The sequence below is a fragment of the Pelodiscus sinensis genome, chromosome 21 (genome assembly GCF_052426305.1).
Source record: "Pelodiscus sinensis isolate ZL-2025 chromosome 21, ASM5242630v1, whole genome shotgun sequence".
Taxonomy (NCBI): Eukaryota; Metazoa; Chordata; order Testudines; family Trionychidae; genus Pelodiscus; species Pelodiscus sinensis.
In genome coordinates, this window is record NC_143072.1 from 25,830,003 (window position 1) to 25,854,228 (window position 24,226).

A 24,226-nucleotide genomic window follows, 5' to 3' on the forward strand; every position below is an offset into this window, starting at 1 on the left:
AATGTTTAAGCAACACTGGGAAAATCTAGTGCCAATATAGATCAATTCATTTAAAGGAAAAATTGCTGAAATTTTCAAAGGAACATAGAAGAAGAACTACAGTGCCTGTTTATTTAAGTCAAGTACTAGGAGAACTATACACTGTTCTAATGCTCAGTTGGAAGTGTCATGGAAATCATCATCCAGAAACTAAATTGCATCAACAAGGACACAAAATACAAAAAGTATGCAGTGTTCTTCCGTATCCCAATTGACTAACGGCACCGCAGGAATTCTTTAAAATGTACTAAGTTTAGATTTCCAGAAGATCACTTCACTCCCTAATTATGATCCATGCCAATTATGAACTCAGTTTTTATGAATGCTTACCAAAAATTAGCTGCAAAGAATCTTTCTGCAGTTGGCCCAGATCCTGCAAATCCTTATTCGTGTATTTAACTTCACTCTTACAAGTGGCACCACTAAATTAAATTAAGTGTGTGGGTAAGTGTTTACAGGACTGGGACCTTTGTTTGTGAAATGTTAAGGATGAACAATAATTCATCCTTGTGTTTAATCCAACTTGTTTACAAAAACATCTTGACTAGTGAAGTTATTTCATTCTGTTCCTTAGATTTATGAGACATTTCATATTTTATTTTGTCCACATGTATAGTATGTTTAACTTGCTCACCCAGCCACCCCCAAACAAATCTATGGAATATTTCCCTTTATATACAGGAATAGAACATGTTGACAGAGCTAACAACATAGGAATATAGTGTAATTTTATCTGTTTTCCAGAGTACAGGCAGTCCCCGGGTTACGTACAAGATAGGGACTGTAGGTTTGTTCTTAAGTTGAATCTGTATGTAAGTCGGAACTGGCATCAGCTGCTGCTGAAACTGATCAGTTTCAACAGCGGCTGAATCTGGACACCAGTTCCACTTACATACAGATTCAACTTAAGAACCCCAGGCGTCCCCAAGTCAGCTGCTGCTGAAACTGATCAGCAGCTGATTCCAGGAAGCCCAGGGCAGAGCAACTCTGCCTCGGGCTTCCTGTAGTCAGCCGCTGGTCAGTTTCAGCAGCAGCTGACTTGGGAACACCTGGGGCAGAGCAGCTCGGGTGCTGCTGGGTTGGTCCAGTAGCGTGGCCATTCCTCAGCGCTACTGGACCAACCCAGCAGCACCCCAGCTGCTCTGCCCCAGGCATCCTGATTCAGCCTCTGCTGAAACTGATCAGCAGCAGCTGAATCAGGACTCGTAGGGCAGAGCAGCTGGGGTGCTGCCGGGTTGGTCCAGCAGCACCAAATAGCGGTGCTGGGGGACCAACTGGCAGTGCCCCACCTGCTCTACTACAGGCCCCCGGCTTTGCTCCACGTCTCCCTGGTCTGCTGGGGGGGCATTAGCTGCGTCCACCCCCAGCAGACCAGGGAGACGCTGAGCAAAGCCGCTGAGGACCGGGCCGGACCCGCGGCGCTTCCAGCTGATCTGGAAGCGGCCGCGGGTCCGGCCCCGGGTGCTCCGCCGCTTTGCTCAGCGTCTCCCTGGTCTACAGACCAGGGAGACGCTGAGCAAAGCTGCTGAGGACCCAGCGGGACCCGTGGCACTTCCAGCTGATCTGGAAGCGGCTCCAGGTCCTCCGCCGCTTTGCTCCCCGTCTCCCTGGTCTGCTGGCTCCCCCAGCAGACCAGGGAGACGGGGAGCAGCTTTTCTCGCCCCGGAGGAGGCGGGCGGCGGGACCAGGCGTCCCACCGCTCCAGTCCTCCGGGGTGAGAAATCCCCGTTCGTAACTGCAGATCCGACATAAGTCGGATCCGCGTAACTCGGGGACTGCCTCTATAAACTCGCAATTCAAGGGATCAACCTATGATAAATTATACTCTATTTCAAACTACACAAAGTAACTTCAAATGAGTATGGCATAGCCAGACAACTCTCAGGTGTATGGCTCTGACTGTTTATACCTAGCGTGTTAAAATAAGTAAGAATTTGCATATACATCAGTGCTAATTTTGCACTGTTTTTATCAAGTTCCAGATATGACTTCAAAAGAAGTTGGATCAGACTATGAAAGCACTGAATTGCATTTCAAAAATACCTAAAACAGAACATAGCCCTTTAAAAATAGTACAGATTTCTGTGAACTGCACCCTGTTCTTCAGAAATACCCCAGACAACACACTTAGGGTACATCTAGACTGTAAATTTCTTTCCAAAGACAACATCCACACCTCAAACCGGATCGTAAAAGCAATCTGCTTTTTCAAAAGAGAGCATCCAGACTGCATGGATGCTCTCTCGAAAGAAAGCCCTGACTGCCAGGGCTCGACAAACCACAGCAAGATTTACTCGTCAGCCACGCCCATGCATGCACCAGACCGGCGCTGAGCATACATGCAGCGCCAGTGAACGGGGCGAACGGCTGAAATGTACTCGCCACAAGCGAGTAGAAACAGCAGTTTGTCAAGCTCTGCTGATTGCTATTCACAGAACAGCCACTACAACACTTGTGCTTTTTTCGATTGCCTCTTCTTACGAAAAATGTCCCTGTTTTGCATCAACACACGTCTTTTTTTGAAAGAGCTCTTCCTCATAATTTGAGGTTTACCAATGTCGAAAAAACCCCTGCATTCTTTCAATTTAATTTCAAAAGAACGTGATTGCAATGTGGACGCAGGTGAAGTTTTTTCAAAAAAGGGCAGTTTAAAAAAAAACTAAAAACAATGTAGTCTAGACATACCCTTTTAGAAGCACTAGGGAAGACTTATTTTAGATAGAGACAAGCTGAAGAAATAAGCCATTCGCGGTCTTTTGAGATTCTGGAGGTAACATTTCCAGAACAGCACAAATCTAAAAAAGTACCTTGCTCAAGTCACACAAGTCAGTAGAGAATCAGGCAAAGAATCCACATCTCCACATCACAGATTTTTGCTTTAACCACTAGTCCATGCTACTCAAGAAGGCTTTTTAGAAATAAAATGTATATTGAGTTTGTTCTTCTTTTATTAGCAGTTGCCGGCCCATAAAATGTTCCCAATTAATACTCAGCTCAAAGTAACCCTCCACTGAACATACAGGGGAACCTCTCTGGCCCAGCACCCTAGGGACCAGCTCCAGCCAGGGCTATACCCTCCACTGCAGCAGCTCTGGACAGCCCCACTGCCTCTAGCCATGGCCGGGGCTGTGCGCCCCACCAAAACAGCCTCCACTGGGGCTGTGCTTCTGAATCTGGCCAGAGGAGGCTCTCAGATCCAACAATACCCATGATCCTGCCAAACCAGAGTGTCCTGGATTTTAGAGGTTTAACCTGTACTGAAAAGCAGCAGAATGAAGTGTACATTTCAATGATATTCTGGAGAAATGTATTGATAACTGACCTCCTCCTCAGAGTCATCTGCAAAGACTGAATGTTTCTTCAAAATCAGAGTTTTCTGCAGTGCTTTCTTGGGCATAATAAGCCCGTATCTGGAGTAAAAGGTTAGAAATCACCATTTTATTATTATTGACCACAACATGGTAAATAAATCCACTATGTAAATAATAATATATTCCAAGACACAGAAAACTACTCAAGCCAATTTAAAAAACAGAACTCGCACACTGCCAAGATCAGTATCCGTGCCAGTTACTGGGCCATAAGTCGGACGTTACCTGACACGATGAAGCCAGCCTTGCTACCCATTCATATGCTTCTCCTACAACTATCTTTACGCTTTTTTCCATGCCATCTACTAGGGATGTAAAATCCCATTTAAAAAGTTAATGGTTAAATGTTAAGTTTAACCAGTTAACTGGGATCCTGCCCGCGGCAAGCCTGGCCAGGCTGGAGTAGCCCTCTGCCCTGTGGGAGAGGCCGGCTGGAGCGTCTCCCTGCGCCTGGGACCACACCATACCGCGGCCAAATCGAACCTGCCGCAAGCGGGAGCTGCTTGGGCTGAGCCAGCCACACTGTGCCACAGGCAGAGGACTGCTCTGGCCAGGCCACTGTACCACGCCGTGGGCAGGGAGCTGCTGGTTAACTGCTTACCTGGCAAGCCTTACCCGGAAAGAGTGATGCTTACCAGTTAATCCTTTACATCCTACCATCTGCTCTGCAGTCAGAGCTGGTCCACAAAGCCAGTACTCTCTCACTTAAATCCCTCCTTAAAGTCCACTTCTTCCACAAGAACTGAGCAGGGCTCATTATTCTTCAAAGGATTAAACATGGCTGTAATCGCGTACACAATAATCAAAATTTACAGTAAGAAAAATGCTGCTTGAGAATTTACAGGAGTTTGATCAAAGGACATTTACTTTGAAAAAGTTAAATTTTATAACCATGAGAACACTCACTGTTAATATATCAAAATATACAATCTCAATATCTATTGTGGTTAAATAATTATTGTCTGCCCCTGTTGTCTCAGCTCCCACAAGGTCACACAACTGTGAAAATTTAAATAGATAAAAATAGAAAAAAGTTAAATATAAAACTGATATTGATTGTTGAAATGATGGCAGAATTTCATTTTTCTAAGTCTACAAATAAGCATTCGTCTTTAAGAGATATCAACTTTTTGGGAAGGGTCTGAAACTCAGAATGCTACTGCATATTTCCTCAGCAACACATGAACTCACAGTATCCTAACACCTGTACTTGCCCTCTACAGAGGCACCCTGTACAACACTAAGGCTATGTATAGACTGCAGGCTTCTTTCAAAAAAAGTTTTTCCAGAAGAGATCTCCTGAAAAAACTTCTTCCGAAAGAGAGCGTCTACACAGCAAAAGCGCATAGCAAAAGCAATCTGCTTTTTCAAAAGGTAGCGTCCATTTAGTGTGGACACTGTCTCACATTTCAGCTGTGATTACTATGGACGGAGTGGCCACCAGGGCACCTGTGCTTTTTCTTCTTTCCTCTTCTTTCGAAAAAAGTCCCTCCTTCCTCATCCACACACACTTTTTTCCGAAAAAGCTCTTTCGGAAAAAGGCTTCTTCCTTGTAGAAAGAAGTTTACCAATGTCGGAAAAAACCTCTGTTCCTTGTATTTTTTTCCCCCGAAAGAACATGATTGCAACATGGATGTCCGATTTTCAAAAAAAAAAAAAATATGCAGTGTAGACATACCCTATGTCTCAACCAGGATTAGGCATAACCTGGGAGTTCACAGAGGTCTTCCAAGAGGCACATCAACTCATCTAAATATTTGCTTAGTTTTACAAGAAGCTACATAAAAAGTACTAGCAAAGTCAGTGCAAACTAAAACTGCATACGACTTATTTATACTTGCCTATATACTATGCACTGAAATGTAAGTACAGTATTTATATTTCAAATTTTATTTTATAATGATATTGTAAAAATGGAATAGCGTGCTATGACACTTTGGTAATTTTCTCTCTGATTTTGTAAGCAAGTAATATTTAAGGGAGGTGAAACTTGGGGCACGCATGACAAATCAGACTCCTGAAAGGGATACACCTGGATGAAGACTCACTTTGGGAAGGCAAGGCTGCTGACCACACCTTTCCACCTAAGGCCCTGCCTCCACTCTGAACTCATCCTCTCCTCCAGAATAAGAGGAAAAGCCCTGAGAGACTACCCTGGACAGAAGAGGGACTCCACCTACCCCAGCCACATCAGGTCAAGCCACCACTGCTGGCCCCGCAACCCAGCAGCACCCCTAGCACTAGACGGAACCTCTACTCTCCTGGACTCTGAATACCAGGCCAGCCCCAGCACCTGCCTGAGCTGGCAGCCTCCCAGAGTGTCAGGCCAGCCCCTGTGCTGCCAGAGTCAGACCAGCCCCAGTGCCAAGCCAAGCTCCTGGCCCCCGCAAGCACCAAGCCAAGCCAGCAAAGGCAGCTTCTTTGAGTGCCAGCTCCTCTGACTCTGAAGACCCTGCCCCCTCTCCCAGGCCAGCATTCCCTGTAAGCTGAGTGTTTAGGCAGCCACCCCAAGAAAGGTTCAAATGCAGCCCAGCTGATTAGCTGAACGCCCAGAGACAGCAGTATCTGTTGCTACTGGTGATGCACATCAGAGCATGCCTTGGTGCACATGACAAAATGTATTCTGTACAGGGTTGGAAAAAGTTAAAAGGCACATTGCTGCCAGCCCCAGCAGAGCCTGGGCAAACTCCACAGTCCGCCAGCTGCTGGCTCTGTGTCATTCTTCACTCCCCAATCCTCAGGAGGAGAGATGCAGTGAGCAGTGGGGACCTTCGGGGTAGGGTATGGAGTGGAGGAGACTGTGGCATTCCAGGGAAGGGGATGCAACAAATCCCAGCTGTCCAGCAGCAGGTTGGTGGCAACACCAGAGAAGGCAATGCCTTCCCTAGCCTAGTATACCCACCACCCAAGAGGCACAGTAGTTTGTGACTTGATGTTTTATAGCCGTGGCTCTCAACCTTCCCATTCAGGGTCTCAATACTATCTTCAAGGCATGCAAAGGCCTGGGCCCAGGACATTGAAAAAGATCACCTATTATTATTATTACTTGTACTAAAGAAGTTTACCAGAACTTAAACATCCACTCCCCTGCACAAATTAACTCTTACAATGCAAGCAACAAAGGACTCTCAGGGAGCTGGTCCTGGATTGGGATGTTAAATTTAGTTTAATCAATTAATTGACTACTCGATAGAATTCCATCAACTAGACAATTAGTCGATAAGCGGGGGAGCCGCAGCAGGATTAGCTCCCAGCCCCGAGAGCTAACCTCACTACAGCTCTGCCTTTTAAATGTATTAAGAGCCAGCAGGCTTATTATAAGTTTATGTTTATCAGCAGGGCTCGACAAACTATGTAATCTACTCGCCCATGGCAAGTAGATTACAACCCGGAAGAGCCAAGTTTGGGCAATCTGCACATGCGCAAAACGATCTGTGCATGCACAGATCGCTGGACAGCACGGCTGGCAAGCAGGGCTCGCCACGGCTCGGCAAGCCCTGCAAAATAGTCAACTAATCACTTACATCTCTAGTCCTGGATAGTGAAACAAACGCCCACACAAACTAAGGACAATCCCAAATCTCACCACCTTCCACTCCAAATTAAGGGACACCTCTTTGACTTGCCCTCTCATACATACACACAGAACAGCAAGAATATTTTCTAAAAAAAACAAACTACCAAAACATTCCACTGCACATACAATTTTCCAGTTAACAGGATGAGAGAGGAGGAACCACGTGACATATTAGCCATGCCATTATGCAGCTACTAGAAGGTGCTCTAACACTAAGGTGATGAGTGCAGTAGAAGGGGAGAGGTATCTGCTTTGAATGACATAACTAGGTTGACCCCGTTTTTATCATAGAATCCTAGGGCCGGAAGAGATCTCAGGAGGTCAGGTCCAGCCCCCTGCCCAAAGCAGGACCAACCCCAATTAAATCATCCCAGTCAGGACTTTGTCAAGCTGGGACTTAAGACCTCTAGGGATTGAGATGCCACCAACTCCCTAGGGAACCCATCCCAGGGCTTCTCCACCCTCCTAGTGACAGTTTTTCCTAATATCCAACTTAGACCTCCCCCACTGTAACTGCCATTGCTCCTCATTCTGCCATCTGTCACTACTGAGAACAGCCCCTCTCTGTCCTCTTTGGAACTTTCCTTCAGGAAGTTGAAGGCTGTTATCAAACCCCCCTCACTCTTTTCTGCAGACTAAATGAGCCCAAATCCCTCAGCCTCTCCTTGGAGGTCACGTGCTTTACCCCCTAATCATTTTGGTTGCCCTCCGCTGGACCCTCTGCAATGGGTGAGGACTAGGCCTGGGAGGTCCTAAAAGCAGGGAACACAACTTCTTTCTTCTTTGGACAAGCTTTGTGAGTTGTACAGGAAGCAAATAATAATAAATTTGACCCCAAAATTAGATTTTAGGAAAAACAAATTTACTAGCTCTAAATCCAATGACACGTTTCTATTAATTTGGTTCAAGAAACTACCAGACTAAACAGCAGCTTTAAAAAAAAAAAAACATTCCCCTTGCAAATGTTTGCCCTCTCCAAAGTTGCATCCCTAAGACACTGGAGCCCAGACTGAATACAACCAAAGTGAAAGTGATTTTGTTGCTTTCTAATTCCATTGTCCGCACTAAGAAAAATATAGAAAACAATTACATATTGAGGATGGGGAAAGGTAAAGAGAGCATTAAACCCTCTTTGGGTTTAATCATTTCATTTCTGGGGTCACTGACATGGAGACAGAAATTGGTTACAACAGAATTTTAAAGTTTTCAAAGTCATTTGTAAGTCTTCCTTGTATCACACAGGTGCAGATTATTTCTGAGCACACCTCAATCCTCCACACTGTTTTCCCCAAAGCTTAACTATTAACTGGGTCTTTGCAGGAGCTGCCCAATAGCCCTAGCTCCTGCCCCAGGTCCTCAATTCCCTTCCTCCCCTTCCCTAACAGGTCCCAGGCTCCCCTCCAAGCCCAGGTCCTGGTGACCCCCCCTCTGTCTCCCTAGGGTCTATCAGCTTATTACACAGGACCTCCCTCCTATGCCTAAAGCCCCCATGCTCCACGCTGTCCTTCCTCCAATGCCACCATCCCCGCAACTGGCTCATATTCCCTCACCCCACCCCCATCCCTACAGCCTCATGGGCCTCCCCCCAGCCCTACAGCCTCCCACGTCCCCATGGGCATCCCCCCAGGCCCAGAGCCCCCCATGCACTTGCTCCTCCCAGTGCCCTCTGCCATCGCCCCTAACCCCACAGGCCTCTGCCCCCCTTCTCGTCACCGCCCCGCCCCCCAGGCCTCTGCCCCCCCGTCACCGCCCCCAGCCCGCCCCGCCCCCCAGGCCTCTGCCGCCCCCAGCCCGCCCCGCCCCACAGGCCTCTGCCCCCCTTCTCGTCACCACCCCGCGCCCCAGGCCTCTGCCCCCCGTCACCGCCCCCAGCCCGCCCCGCCCCCCAGGCCTCCCCCCCCCGTCACCGCCCCCAGCCCGCCCCGCCCCCCAGGCCTCCCCCCCCCCGTCACCGCCCCCAGCCCGCCCTGCCCCCCAGGCCTCTGCCCCCCTTCTCGTCACCGCCCCGCCCCCCAGGCCTCTGCCGCCCCCAGCCCGCCCTGCCCCCCAGGCCTCTGCCCCCCCGTCACCGCCCCGCCCCCCAGGCCTCTGCCGCCCCCAGCCCGCCCTGCCCCCCAGGCCTCTGCCCCCCCGTCACCGCCCCCAGCCCGCCCTGCCCCCCAGGCCTCTGCCCCCTCAGGTCCCTGCCCCCCCGCTCCGCTCACGGCCTGCTCGGCGCCGCCATCTTGGGCTCGTCCGCGCTGCTGCATCCGGGTCTCGCCGCGCGGCGCGATAGTTCCTCAGGCCCAGCCTGTCCGCGGGACTCAAACGCGGGGCGGGGCGGGGCGGGGCGGAGCCAGATACCCTGTGGGGGAGGGGCACATACCCTGTGGGGAGAATGGCGGGTAGATACCCTGTGGGGGAGGGGCACATACCCTGTGAGGAGAATGGCGGGTAGATACCCTGTGGGGGAGGGGCACATACCCTGTGGGGAGAATGGCGGGTAGATACCCTGTGGGGGAGGGGCACATACCCTGTGGGGAGAATGGCGGGTAGATACCCTGTGGGGGAGGGGCACATACCCTGTGAGGAGTATGGCGGGTAGATACCCTGTGGGGGAGGGGCACATACCCTGTGGGGAGAATGGCGGGTAGATACCCTGTGGGGGAGGGGCACATACCCTGTGAGGAGAATGGCGGGTAGATACCCTGTGGGGGAGGGGCACATACCCTGTGAGGAGAATGGCGGGTAGATACCCTGTGGGGGAGGGGCACATACCCCGTGGGGAGAATGGCGGGTAGATACCCTGTGGGGGAGGGGCACATACCCTGTGAGGAGTATGGCGGGTAGATACCCTGTGGGGGAGGGGCACATACCCCGTGGGGAGAATGGCGGGTAGATACCCTGTGGGGGAGGGGCACATACCCTGTGGGGAGAATGGCGGGTAGATACCCTGTGGGGGAGGGGCACATACCCTGTGAGGAGAATGGCGGGTAGATACCCTGTGGGGGAGGGGCACATACCCTGTGAGGAGAATGGCGGGTAGATACCCTGTGGGGGAGGGGCACATACCCCGTGGGGAGAATGGCGGGTAGATACCCTGTGGGGGAGGGGCACATACCCTGTGAGGAGTATGGCGGGTAGATACCCTGTGGGGGAGGGGCACATACCCCGTGGGGAGAATGGCGGGTAGATACCCTGTGGGGGAGGGGCACATACCCTGTGAGGAGAATGGCGGGTAGATACCCTGTGGGGGAGGGGCACATACCCCGTGGGGAGAATGGCGGGTAGATACCCTGTGGGGGAGGGGCACATACCCTGTGGGGAGAATGGCGGGTAGATACCCTGTGGGGGAGGGGCACATACCCTGTGAGGAGAATGGCGGGTAGATACCCTGTGGGGGAGGGGCACATACCCTGTGGGGAGAATGGCGGGTAGATACCCTGTGGGGGAGGGGCACATACCCTGTGAGGAGTATGGCGGGTAGATACCCTATGGGGGAGGGGCACATACCCTGTGGGGAGAATGGCGGGTAGATACCCTGTGGGGAGAATGGCGGGTAGATACCCTGTGGGGGAGGGGCACATACCCTGTGGGGAGAATGGCGGGTAGATACCCTGTGGGGGAGGGGCACATACCCTGTGAGGAGAATGGCGGGTAGATACCCTGTGGGGGAGGGGCACATACCCCTGTGGGGAGAATGGGGGGGTAGATACCCTGTGGGGGAGGGGTTGGGAAGGGGCAAGTACCCCGGAGGGCAAATAACTTGTGGGGGGGAGAGGGATACTCCAGTGGGGGAGGGATTTAGGCAAGGAGGGTGCATAACACTGATTGGGAGAATGGGGGGGACAGGTACCCCCATGGGGGATAGGGTTGGGGAGGATCATGTACCCCCAGTGGGGACAATGCAGGGAGGGCTTTGAGGAGGAGTATCATACCCCCCCATGGGGGAGGGCGCTGGGAGAGATGAGTAACTCACACTGGATAGATCCAGCTGGGCAGTAAGGTGTGAATTTGGCTGGGGAGGGAATTAACCCTTGGAGGACTTGATCCAGAGGCAGGGACAGTTCCCCACCACTGGTGCTGTTGAAGGCTGGAGTGGCTGTTGGGGGGAGCTTCGGGGGTACAGAGGTCAGACGAGATGCTTACTGTGCTCTCTTCTGGCCTTGCAGTATATGAAACATAGGGGGGCAGTGAATGGCGTTTTGCTGGGACATTTTACCCTCATTTTGGACTTTCTTCTCCATTACCTTACAGGGTGAGAAGTTGCTTATGCTAGTGAAAAATGGGTATCCAAGGCTGCCATTCATGTAAAAGAAGAACTCTCATTTGGTGGTGTTTTGCAGGCATGCTCCACAGGCATAAATATCTTCACAAGCTGCGAAGAATCAGGACTTGGAATCAGAAACCTAAAATCGGGCACCTTGTTTGTTGTAGGAAACAGTCTGAACAGTACAATAAAATGCTGTGAGATGTTTCTGCATTCAGACAGATGGCAAGGGGGTTTTCTTTTCAGAGAACTGATCATTTGAAAATGTTCCTGGTGTGAGAGGATGGGAAACTGGCTTTCTCCAATTGATGTTTAATCTAAGACAGCGGATACATACAAATACTGGTACTCCCACCTTCTGTTAGTGTGATCTCTACCTGAATGAAGTTCCCGTCTCTGCTGCCTGCCTCACATTCAGCTGTGTGCACTATAACCTGCAGTTGACCACTGGCTCCTCCATATTGTGATCAGGCTCCAATGCAGTGCAATATTCAGGTGGGTGATAGCAATAAAGGGAAGTGTAGTTGTGCTCTTAGCTTGGTTCAGTTGCCTGAAAAGGTGAAGATACTGAACTAGACAAAATCCTGGTGTGTTACATGACTCATTCATGCAAACTGTAATATTTAAGCATCCTACCTTTTTGTTCCATTCATAATGCTTAGTAAGTAATTTGTATTCACAATGACTTGTTTGTGAGAATCTTCTAAAGGAATAAGTGTTTGTGGCTATCAGTATAATATCTGTAAGGACATTGTTCCTAGAAATATCACTGCAAGTGACCTGAAAAGCCTTTCCTCCAACAACAATATGAAACCCACTTGCCAGTTCGAAGCAGGGATCAGATAATCACCGTCATCTTATATGAGGAGGTTAAAAGCAACCTGCAATCTCAAATTAGAAAGTATTTGGTAGACATCACACTTTGTCAACTAAATAAAGAAAAATAAGTTTAATTTCCCAACATTTTATTAAAAAATTGATTCTGCCAAAAGATTCTTTATTGCAAAGATGGAATCTTGCAACAGAGCAGTAAAGTTTGCTGTAAACAAGCTTCAACCCAATAAGAAAACTCCTTCTCTCATCTTAAAATTTGAAGGATTTTCCAGAACAAGCATACTGCCCATTGGGAGTAACTGAAAGCATGCTCTTCAACAATTCTTTCTAGGCTTAAAGTGACTTTGAAAACGTCACTTCAGGAAAATGAATCTTAATATGCAGTTCAATTCAGGAGGATTTTTTTCTGTTATCATTTATGAATCATGTAATGTGCTAGACATACAAGTTCCATTTTTCTTCTTGCTTAATCCTCTTCTCTTTTCAGAATTAAATGTAAACCAGGGAGTATTTTTTCAGTCAAGTACCCTGAGTTTTGACTGACCCACCAATGCTATCAAAATGGTTCCTTTTAATGTTTCTAAAGAAATTACTTATATATTCCTAATGCTTTTCTATAGCTGTTAAGCAGCTTAAGAATAGCAAACCTAAAGCCAAACATTTAAAAGTAACATTAAATAACAGATTCACTGGGCTTAGAGGACAGTAAAACTTCTCTTGACTTATTTGCAATCAGGCTGGGTCTTGGAGTCAGAGATGTTAAAGGTGAATCGTTCGTGTGCTGTAGTTCCTTTGTGAGCTCTATTAGCGTTAGACAGGTAAGTGCCCAGTTATACAGGTATTCAACTGGAACTGAGTTATGCTTCCACACCTCTTCTCTCAGTATATCTGAAACAAACGAAAACAACAACAGAAGTCCATTCCAAAATTAGGGCTAGTTCTCTAGTAGGGATGTAAAATCCCATTTAATTGATGAACTGGTTAATGTGATGTTTAACTTGTTAGCCAATTAAGGGGGCAATGGGTGGGGGAGACACTCCACATGAATTCAGGTATGTATGCTAGTGAATCATGCTAGATGAGAATAGGGATGAGAAAGATTACCTAGCTAATCAGTAAGCATCGCCCTTAATAGGTAATGCTTACCGGTTCTAGTAAATGGGTGGGGACTGGAACAGCTCCCTGCCCACTGTGGGTGGGGGACTACTCCAGTCCCGTGGGGCCCGCCACGGACAGGAGCTGCTCCAACCCCCACCAGTTAACCAGAACCAGTAAATATCACCCATTAAGAGTGATGTTAACCATTCACATCCCTATCAAGAGCATGATCCGCTAGCATAGATGCCTAAACCCACGTGGAGTCCAGCTGAAGTCAGTGGAATATTGCACAAGCTAAGGGGCTCCATACTAGCAGATTCTGATGCAGAAACATGACCCAGAGTTTTTCATTTAATGAAGGAATCCAAAATGAGTATCCCAAAAGTCATACTCAGTAGGAAGTTCCTACTTTAGGCCTTGAACTACAACAGACATATTTTCTAGCTGGGTGAAAATGAGTCACCTACATCCAAGGCTGCACATTTCATTGCTCAACGTGGCTTTTCTGCAGTAGAAACATACTAATGTTCGATGGCTGGTTATAAAGTTATTTGCCTTTTCAGTCCATTGAATTTGCTTTACAAATGCGATAGCTTTTTTAAAAGGAAACAAACAACATTCATGATTGGTATGTTAGAAAGCTGACACCTGCTGGGAGCAAACAAATCGTCTACCATTACTGTCTGACTAATCTGTGCAGTGTAGTTAGTTGTAGCAGTATCAGCGAGACAAGGTGGGTAAGGTAATATCTTTTACTGGACCAACTTCTGTTGGAGAAAGAGACAAGCTTTTGAGCCACAAAGAGCTCTTTTTTGTCTGCCTTGCCAATAGATGTTGGACCAGTAAAAGATACCTCACCTACCTTGTTTGACTATTAGGAAAGTTCGTTTTTATATTGTTAGATGTGTTTGCGTGTCTTTCATTTTGGATGGTTGGAATAAATCAGCACTGTGAATATCCTTGGAAAGATCATGTCTGGATTCAGTAGAGCAAGTAAGTCGACTTTCACCTGTGCTGAACTTTGCCCATAGAATTTTAAAAGGTCTTTTTGACATGTTCATGGTTGAACCCAAAGAAACACCAGTGTGTTGTGTATGCATCCCAGTGTGTTTTGACCCAAAGACAAGGTAATGGCATAGACACGGCAGATGCAGGTAGAAAATCCTGTTGAAGGGTAAATACCAATATTTGATATTGTATATGAAATTCCCTTGATAGTTATTCTTAGAGGAGTTGTAGAAAGGTGACGACTTCTCTCTGGCTCACTAAGATCATAAGTGAGCTCTAGAAGCCACCATCATGTTTAGACATGGTTGTAGCCAACAAGGTAGTAGCCTGGTTTCTCTGAGCAGCGTTTATTTTTTTCTGAGAATCATGCTGTAGCCTAGTTAGTCTATAGCACAGTTTTATTCTCAGGCATGCATGCTACCTTTTAAGCCAGGCACCCATATCCTATGTGATTCAAGCCAGGATGATCCGTTCCTTTCCAATCCTTTATTTCTTGTGCAGTTGTTAATATGCATTCACTCTTTCAGCTTGATGCCACGATTCTTCCTAATTATTTTCCATTTCTTAAATCTGAATTGTGTACCAACCAGGGATAATAATTGCTGTCCTGGATTGCCTGTGATAGCAAAAGTCTGGACTTGACCCCAGAGGTCCACCCCAGTTCTGTGCCCTATAGTCCTGTGTTTTTATTTGTGTTCCTGGTCACTTAGGTGCTGCAGAGATTTGTATAACTCGCCAAAGTCAGGGGTAGTCAATAGGTGGACTACAGACCAAGTCCGGACTGGCAGACACTTTTGACCAGAATCTGAAATCATTTTTTCTGGAGTCTGGCCTTTGACAATACCTTGACCAAGAAATTTGAACCTTGACACAAAATAATTACACTGACCTAAGCTGTGAGAGAGATCAGATGTGTCCTTGTTGTTCATCAGGTTGCTTTAGAATGCAGACATAGGCCTACATTTTTCCTGACCTGTTTTAATTCATCCTGCTCTAAAACAGATTAACTGTTCATGCTAATTTTAAATGAAAGTCTGACAGTTCCCCTAGCTAGAATGTCTGCATGAATCCATAAATGAGTTACGTGCTTTCAGAAAGTTTCTTCCATGGCAGCTTGATTTTTCTTGATGGACTAGTTGTATGTTTTATAGATTCTGCTTTAATAAAAAATGTAATTAAACATGACAGCTGTTATTCTGTAATATGGTTTGTTGTAGTGGGCGGTTTGAACTTAATAAATCAGTCATGTATAAATCAATTCCATCTTTAAATTACTGTTTATTGGTATTAAGATAGGGTTTGGCTAGGTGCTGCGCTGGACTTTAATACTAGACTTATGACATTAAAATGCTAGTGAAGGTGAGAAAAGCAAAGTGATTTTTCCAGGTTCGGATTCTGAGGACATTTAGTTGCCCTTTTTGGCTATTTTGATATGTAACAATTAAAGGTCACTTGGAGGTACATAGCATTAAAAGGGACCTGGAATAATTCCGATGTGTATATCACTGAGAAGTTGTATTTCGCTGCTCTCTGTTGCATTACTGGTGCATGCTGTAGGCAGTTAAGTGCTTAATATTCTATTAGAGTCCAGGTGGGGACATGTGAGGGCCACAGGAACATGCATCTAACTGGTGTGAAAGTTGTAGGACATTTGAAATTGATACATATGACTGTCCCTGTTAACTGCATGTAAGACCACTGAATTGTCCTATCCGTATTTGGTTTGAGTCCCAGAATAGTTTACATGCTAAGTAATTGTTCCTTTGTAGACTAGCAGCAGCTTGTCTTTACAAATGCAGAACTATATTTTCTCAGTCTACATGCAGGGCTTGAATTGCGGGGCAAGTGGGACCATGTGGGGGCTGCTCTTGTTGCTCCAATATTTGAATATCAGAAGGGAAGCAGCCAGGCTTTGTTCCATGTTTACTCTTCCTGCCTAGGCTATAGCTATAAAAAGGTACATGTGTCAAGATAGGATCAATAAATAAGCCAAGTTTAATTAGTGCCAACCACTCATCTGCTTTTAACAGACCCTCCATCTAGCATCAGCTCAGCAAAGGATAGTTTGTTCTTTAAACAAATGAGAGTATTGAAGGGGTTTTATGTAAAAAGATGCTGCTGTTAAAATTGAAACAAATCCTGTGGGTTTGTTACAGGGGACTAGAAGATGGACCCAGTGTTGCTCAGCTCCGTAACTCAACTGATTTTTATTTTTTGGAAAATAAAATGAAAATGTATGTGCTTCATTTAAATCATTGCTCCGGGGTGGAGCTGCCCTGGGGAGAGGGCACTATCCTAGCCCTCCCTCACCGCAGCAGCTTGGGGCCAGGTGAGAGGTGCCTCTTCGTGGCCCCTGCAGCTCCAGTGGGCAGAGCTGGAGAGGAGTGCATGTCCCCCAGCTGGGGCAGGTCCAGGCTTGTGAGCTCCCTTGCCCCCCAGCCAGAGTGAGGAATGCAGCAAATTGTGAACTCTTCCCTCACTCCCTGACAAAGGGGAATAGCCAGCAATACTCCTGTACAAATTGGGGGGAGGGGACGTTTCAGCCCCCTCCACCCTCCCTAAAGCGTGCCTTGGGATTGGGAGGCTCGGGGCTGGGGTAGTCCCAGATGGAGGTGGGACGTGCCTCCAGCCATCCCCTTTCACCTGCCTGGTGATTCTGTCCCTTTTCTGTATGGTTTTATGAGAAGCAATCCCATTCTAGGCACATCCCGTTTTCCTGGCACAACCCAACCCTGATCTATTATGTTAAGAGGAAGCTGTATACCGAATTTGGTGGACCTAGCTCTTACTGTTTAGGAGGCATTCTTGAACAAATAAACAGACACACGAACAGACAGACTCACAAACTCTTAAATATATAGAAGATGTTCAGAATTATAGCAGCCTCTTCCATGGCCCTACTGCCCTGGGAAGCTCATCCTCCTGAGAAGAAGGAGAGTGAGAAAAGATGGACTGAGGCCAGACCCTTACTTGCAAACAACAAGCACTTGGGGCTCGTCTACACTGGCCCCTTTTCCGGAAGGGGCATGTTAATTTCAACTATCGTAGTAGGGAAATCCACGGGGGATTTAAATATCCCCCGCGGCATTTAAATAAAAATGTCCGCCGCTTTTTTCCGGCTTTTAGAAAAGCCGGAAAAGAGCGTCTACACTGGCCCCGATCCTCCGGAAAACGCTTTTTCCGGAGGATCGGGGCCAGTGTAGACGCTCTTTTCCGGCTTTTCTAAAAGCCGGAAAAAAGCGGCGGACAGTTTTATTTAAATGCCGCGGGGGATATTTAAATCCCCCGCGGATTTCCCTACTACGATAGTTGAAATTAACATGCCCCTTCCGGAAAAGGGGCCAGTGTAGACGAGCCCTTGGTGTGTCTGTAAGCTGTTGTTTACAAATATGGTGATTGGCCACTTTTATGCTCCCCCAATCCTGGGGTGGTTCTCCCCTGTGTCAGTTCCCAGGTACAAGTCAGAGCAGGCTGATATGTGTACAACAGGAGTTTACTCATCAAAGTAACTTTTGTTATCTGAATGTCTGGTGTCTGCTGGCCTGTGCTGAGATTACTTGCCCTGACGTGTTGACGGAACCCAGTTCAAAGCAGATCAGCTGCCTTTTCTTAGAGCTGTGAGTTTTGATTTCATACCTTGCAGGATTGTCTTGTTGATCAAAAAAGATTCCACAGAAGTTCAGAATGCTTTGTCTGTGGTTTCATTAGTTGGGGAACCAAAAATTTACCCGGGAGTTCATGGAGACAATACTTAGCTGCAGCATGTGACCCCAGAATTTGTTTTTTATATATACCTTTTATACAATTAGCCAGCAGTCTCTCCTGAACTGGCACATATGTGGCAGTTGGGTCAATGCAGCAAATCTTCTGAATCAAATCACCATCAAGCTTCTGCAGTGAAAAGAATAGAATCACAGAGTGGCCAGGAAAAACAGGAAAGGATTACAATGTCACTAAAGGTATCCAAGCCAAACTGCTGGGAAGTTTGTGGGAACACTGATGGCGATGGAGAAGCAGAAGGGAGTGACAGCAGCAGGAGGATGGGACAACTGAAAAATTGAACAGTGGGAGGGCAGACGAGTGAGCATATGAAGAGCAAAGGGACAAGAGGGGGTCTAAAAGTCTTCCAGTGGTTCTAAATAAAATGTCCTTTCAATATAATAATAAATTGACTAATGCTACAGCTGTTTATTCCACTATATTCTCTATGTCTATTTATACAGAGAAATATGCATTAGAGTTGTATTTTACACAGACACCTTTGCCATATATCACACCTCTCTAAAACCCTGGAGAAACAGAAATCATCACTCCTAGTTCTGCTGTCCAGGCTTGTAATTCACCATCTTGGATTATGTTTACTATGGAACTTTTTGAAACAAACAAACTGCCAGTTGATCATGACAGAAGGGAACCCAAGGATGGGCAAAGTAACTACGAGGAACTGGAAAGAAAGAGAAGGATGATAAAGAACCAGGAGAGGGCTGTGGCGGGGTGTGGAAAGGAGGACAGATGGCCCATTGCAATCAGATTTTTTTGTAGAATAAGCTGAAGTGTTATAGTAAATCACATTCCATATTACATTTTAAAAGATTTTCATGGTAAACTAACGTCATTGTTAATTCCTGGAACTTGATAGGAAATGGATATTTTTTTCCTTGTTTACCTACTGTTCAGGCATAGACATAGATTTATGAAGTTTAAGGCCAGAAAGGTCTCTGTTCACTCTTTTGTTTTCCACTCTTAATTAAATCTGGCCTGCTAACCCTGTAGGCCTACAACCACTTCCCAGAACATATCTCCAGGAGCTTATTTCTCATATCTTCCTTGGCAAGTCCCACTGTGTCTTTTTACCTAGACAGAGACCTGCACAAAAACTTGATATCTCACCTGTACGCAATGACTCCAGTTCTCAATCTTCCCAGAACCCACGTACTCTGGGTAGGAAAGAAGCAGCACAGCCTTTACTATGTTATGCACCATGGCTGGAGGCTCTGTGTAGCTCTTTATGTCGGCAAATGACTCAGGATCGAGTTGCTGGACACACTCACGCAAGTCCTGCAGCATGAGCCGATGGAAGAGAATCTTTGTACGCCTCAGATCCGCAGCATGTTCTGCAACTGGAATCACAAGCCAGCCTTTCAAGGAGAGGCTCAAAAGCACCTGCTACTGAAGATGCTAACCCTAACCCTACGGTTTTGAATGCAGGGAACTGTCCTCCCTGTGACTCACTTTCCCTCCCTGTTCTAATTCAGATAGCATTCGCAAACGGTCGATTTCCAAACAGCCCAGGGAGACTGCCAGTGCTTTCAAAATGGATGTGGGTCCGAGGAAGGGAGGCAAGGCTCACGATCTGGATTTCAGCCTGAGCACTTCTGAGGAACACACAGACCCAGATCCTCAAAGGTTGCTAGATCCACCTATCTCAACAGTAATAAATACCTGTGAGGAGCTGGGCCTGAGCCTCTGAAACATTTTCCCTCCCTTGATGTTTTCCTCAGCATCAGCTGATTGTCTGAGTGCTGTCCTAGCTGTACCTTTACTGAGATTCCTCAGAGCAGCCACAGAAACCTAGCCCTGCGCACCCAGTACCTAGGACATAGATTGGGTCTGTTTCTCCTGAAGACTCCTTCAGTATCTCAGAGCAGGCAGCTTGGGTCATCTTCAGCATTATGCGCAGGTCTCTGTGCTCATGAGGTGGAAGCCCCTGGTAATGCGCAGGGCTGAGGTCGAACACCCCGAGGGCCCGTCCTGTTGGCTCACGGAGTGGAACTGCCATGTGAGGCTCTCCAGAGACGAAGCTGCTAATGACCTCAGAGCTGTCTGTGCACTTAAAGAGGTAATCTCTAAAATGACAGCAAAGTGAGGACAAGAACATGAACTCTACAACTCCAGCCTTTATGGCAACTACTATTGCATTTATAGGGAACGACCGACATAGCTCGCTGGGAAAGGGAAGGAATTTTTATGTCACTAAACCAGCTGCTTTCTTCCCAGCTGCCAACATGCAGGCAGATACAGGCATCTTTGCAGCCATATAGGAAGGAGAGAAATAGCATTTCGGATCACAGCCCTGCTCACTCTAGTCTAGTACTGAGCATCGTAAGGGTATAAAAAACACTAAATTAGTGCTGTATTCTTGCTGCAAACACAGTTTCCAATTCATAACTATGTTGACATTGGCTCTGTGGAGTTTCATAAAAATAAAAAAACATTTGCTGGAACAGCAAGTAACTTCTTGACTAAGTTTGGCAGCAAGGGAAGGTGTATTTAATAGCTAAGCCTGTGAGGACCTTGGTAGTTGAAGGTAATAACTATACAGTAGGGTGCTTCAGGGAAAATGAAGATGACAGGACCAGGAAAAAAAGATAACATTCGTTTCAAGAACCGAATGCTCAAGATATGCGGCCTTGTCCTGCAAACAGCCACCCCCTGACCCAGTGCTTTCTTAGAGTATATGGAAGTACTGATGTGAGTGAGCAATATGCTTGGCGTGGAATGTTCACAGGATGTAGCCTAAAGAAAAGGTCCCTAAGCCTAGATAACTCATTACCGCACACACAGCAGATACCAAGGTAGAGAGCATGTGACAGTCACCATTCCCACTGACTGTCTACAGCGCATGCATATTTTGCCAGCCGTAGGCCAGACATTGCAGTTGGACTTAACCTATCAGCCTAATCTTCTATCCAGCAGCCAACAGGAATGCAGCAGGAATTCTAGCCACTTAGCTCACCTCTGGTGAGTGCTCTTTGCATGTGTTACAGCACCCACAGGGACGGCTACAGTAAAGAGTCTTCAACCCACCTGAAGATATTTTCTCTCCTGCGGAGCACAGTGGGAGGGGAGAGGTTTTTCACAGGCCCAGAGTGATCTGTAGTCATTGTCATGCGCAAAACATAGTCACCTGCCTTGAAAAGAGGAAAGGGCATTTGTGTTGCATGCAGGAAACAAACATCCACTTTGAAGCTACTGAGAGCCACTGCTTAATTCCCAGGGCTGTGCTCTCGTTCACATGCAGCCTCAGTGGGACAGCTTCTAACCAGGTGTGGTGTTATCCCCACAGGCCCGGATTTGAGTGCTCACTGTGCAGTACGGGTGTGTGCAACATCTTCCTTTGACTGGCCTAATGGAACTTATCCCCACGCTCCAGACCTGAAGGATACCAAGAGGTGGGTGAGCCTCATCTGCACTGTCAATAGCTCCCATAGATAAAGCCCCCAGGGCAGTGTATGTGCCAGATATGAAGCACGCTGCCATCTTTAGAAGCAAAGCACATGACTAATGGGGAGCCAATCAGACGAAAAGGAAAAGCTTGGACTGAAGAGTAAGATGCCCATGGGAACCTGTTCAGTCCCAAATATTTCATCCTCTTGCTTTTCATCTGCCAAATTCAGTTTGAGGTAACCGGACAGGTGTGCGAGTGTCTTGAGGCCTGCTGCGTAATTGGCATGTGAGCTGCCGGCAACTGGGCTGCCCTTACATGCAAGCTAATTGGGAGCAGTCTGCCTCAGGATTTGTCTTTACACTTTGCCTGCTGAGGTCGTTTCAGGATGAGGAGCCAGAACATTGACCACTTGGCCGTTCCCTTCCATGGTTCTGGCTGGTTTTCCCTTCCATGGTAGAGCAGTTCCCTTTTAGGATCCATTTGGCAGACAGCTGCTGAGTGGGCTAGCATGGTGACCATGAGGGTACTGTTCTCTACTTCCACAGGGCCCTGTGGTGCCAGGAATACTAACAATCCAGTTCCTGCAGCTCATAGGAGAAGCTTACTGAGGGTGCTGCTGTTGAGTTTAATGCATTAACTGATGGGAATCCCTATCAGCCTTTCTTGATTGAAGGAAGATCACCATAAGAAACAGCAAGAATAAAAAGTGGCATCCCCTGGAGCAGGGACCTTCCTTCCCTTTTCCCCCACAGACTCTGCTGACTGACAGCCTCAGGCACTGGGATCTGTGGCAGGATTAATCTGGCTGGGAGCTAACAATGCTTGGTCCCTGCCAAAATGCACTGGCACAATTCGTCACTATGGGCACATCTGCACAGCAGGGTTTAAGCTACGTCAATGGCATAGTTGGTTTTGAAATTGAAATTGGGAGTGTCTACACAGCACGTATTTCGAAATAGAGCACTCTTCCTCCGGCTTCCCTTACTCCTCACACAATGAGGGTTAGAGGAGTCAGAGTAAGCAGGCCTCTAGCTCGACAGTATTTCAAAAGAACTGCCTGCTGTGTAGATGCACACTAAGTGATTTCCAAATAATGTTGCTGTCTAGACATAGCCTAATATAGCAAGAGGTCTCTTCTGTGCTGTGGTCTAAGCCCAATGTGAAAGGACGATGCCTACCTTATCTTTGCCAGGCTCTACCAGGTACATAGTGATGTTGCGGATGGTGGGTGCCCTGGTGCACAGCCAGCCCACAGCAGTGAATGCAACCTGCAATATGTTTTCCAGTGTGCGGACATGGTGGTAGGCGTCGCTGAATACATGGGAAACCCCCTATGGAAACAGCTCTTTAAATGATTTGCAGATAAAGTCGGCATGTTTTCATAGTACATTAAGCATAACAATTAGCAAAATGTTAGTCTATCAAAATCGCTTTTCAAGGGGAGAATCTCTAAGAATTCAAGCTATCCTGTGATTGCCAGGGCTCAGGGGCAGGCCAGTACAAGATCTCTGAGGCCTTGCCTCCCATTGCTGGCATATTGTGCTCCCTTCTGGCCAAAAGGAGGAACTACAACAAGGCTGGTTCCAACTGCAGGTATTTACCTGCATTCTGGCCTGGTAAGAGGAAAAAGAAAATACAAATATAGAAGAGAGAGAACTAAGGCTAAGTGATGCCTACCTACGGCTAGACTGTGTGCCGCTCTCATTTCTGGCTACCGTGTATCTCTGTAAAGTTCCCTTCCTATTGCATCAGAACAGCCACTGAGATTTTCAAGCTTCTATTTCTGTTGCACCCATCCCTGCATGACCTGGCTGCTTATGCCATCTCCAGCTTGACTTCAGCTCATTTGAATCATTATCAACCAGCAAAGTAGAAATGTTTGAAGAAACAATACTGAAAGTTTTAAGGCACTGACCCAGCCTGAAACAGCAGCATATTTGGCAACACTTGGAAAGGAAGCTGAAGTGCAGTGGTTTGCAATTAATCCAGAAAGTATAAAGTGAACAGATTCATGGCACAAATATATAGCTATGTTCATGGCGAGTTGGTTCGTCAGTGGCTATTAACCAAGATGGTCTGGGAAGGTACCCCATCCTCTAGGTGTCCATAGACTTCTGACTGTCAGAAGCGAGGAACTGGACAACAGGGGATGGATCACTTGACAAATTGCCCTGTTCTGTTCATTCCCTCTGAAGAATCTGGCACCAGCTGCAGTTGGACAGGCTACAGGTCTAACCTGTCCTTATGTTAAAAACACCCCACCCCTCTGGTTAGTAAATAACTGCCAATGACAGTGACTTTGTACAAACGATTGCGCAGTGCCCCACTCACATGGAGAGGGGAAGCCTCCTCAATAAAGAGCTACTACAAGGACAGTATCTGTGCTATGTCCGTCCCATCAGGGGACGTGGATGGACAGTGCGTTTTCAGTTGTACAGCTGCTGCACATCCACAGTGAGGCCTGGAAGGCCACTCAGTCCCTAATATCTGAAGCCTTTAATGAACCTGCTTTTCTCATTCTGCCCACCTGATAGAACCTGATCTCGTGGGTTAGGAAGATGGTTTGCTCACACCGGTCCCGTAGGGTGTCAAGTCCTAAAATCCCAAAGATCCTCCATCGGGAATCCTGCAGTGGCAGCACCAGGAATGAGCCTCTCCTCTCCCGTTCTGGCCGATCATAGTTCCAGAAATGGATATTCCCATGGAGCTGAACTCTTGGCACATGGACTGGCTTCCCCTCTTCTGCTGCTGCAAAACTGAGGGACAGGAACACCACAAGGAGGACAGGAGAAAATTAAGTTGGCAGAGAAAATCTAGGAAAGCTCAGAGGATTTCCAAATGCATCTAAAAGTAAAATAACCCAAACGTGGGTGTTTTAGGGG

General features: G+C 47.2%; 2 protein-coding genes across 3 annotated transcripts in view; both read right to left on the bottom strand.

Moving 5' to 3' along the window:
• The window catches only part of NSRP1 (nuclear speckle splicing regulatory protein 1), a 40,314-nt gene extending 30,969 nt beyond the window's left edge, over nt 1-9,345 (bottom strand). The window contains exons 1-2 of one of the 2 annotated variants that reach the window (XM_075904616.2): nt 9,192-9,345; nt 3,362-3,449 (exon numbers count right to left, since the gene is read on the bottom strand). In XM_075904616.2, coding sequence (XP_075760731.2) covers nt 3,362-3,449; nt 9,192-9,211 — 108 coding nt within the window. In that variant the 5' untranslated portion in view covers nt 9,212-9,345. The remainder of the gene's footprint in view (nt 1-3,361; nt 3,450-9,191) is intronic. The other variant, XM_075904617.2, reaches the window with a different exon arrangement.
• Nucleotides 9,346-12,743: 3,398 nt separating this feature from the next.
• Nucleotides 12,744-24,226, bottom strand: part of EFCAB5 (EF-hand calcium binding domain 5) — a 62,599-nt gene continuing 51,116 nt past the window's right edge. The window contains exons 15-21 of the mRNA XM_075904594.2: nt 23,872-24,100; nt 22,523-22,675; nt 20,984-21,087; nt 19,769-20,022; nt 19,067-19,296; nt 17,971-18,067; nt 12,744-12,958 (exon numbers count right to left, since the gene is read on the bottom strand). Of these exons, the coding sequence (XP_075760709.2) occupies nt 12,744-12,958; nt 17,971-18,067; nt 19,067-19,296; nt 19,769-20,022; nt 20,984-21,087; nt 22,523-22,675; nt 23,872-24,100 (1,282 nt within the window). The remainder of the gene's footprint in view (nt 12,959-17,970; nt 18,068-19,066; nt 19,297-19,768; nt 20,023-20,983; nt 21,088-22,522; nt 22,676-23,871; nt 24,101-24,226) is intronic.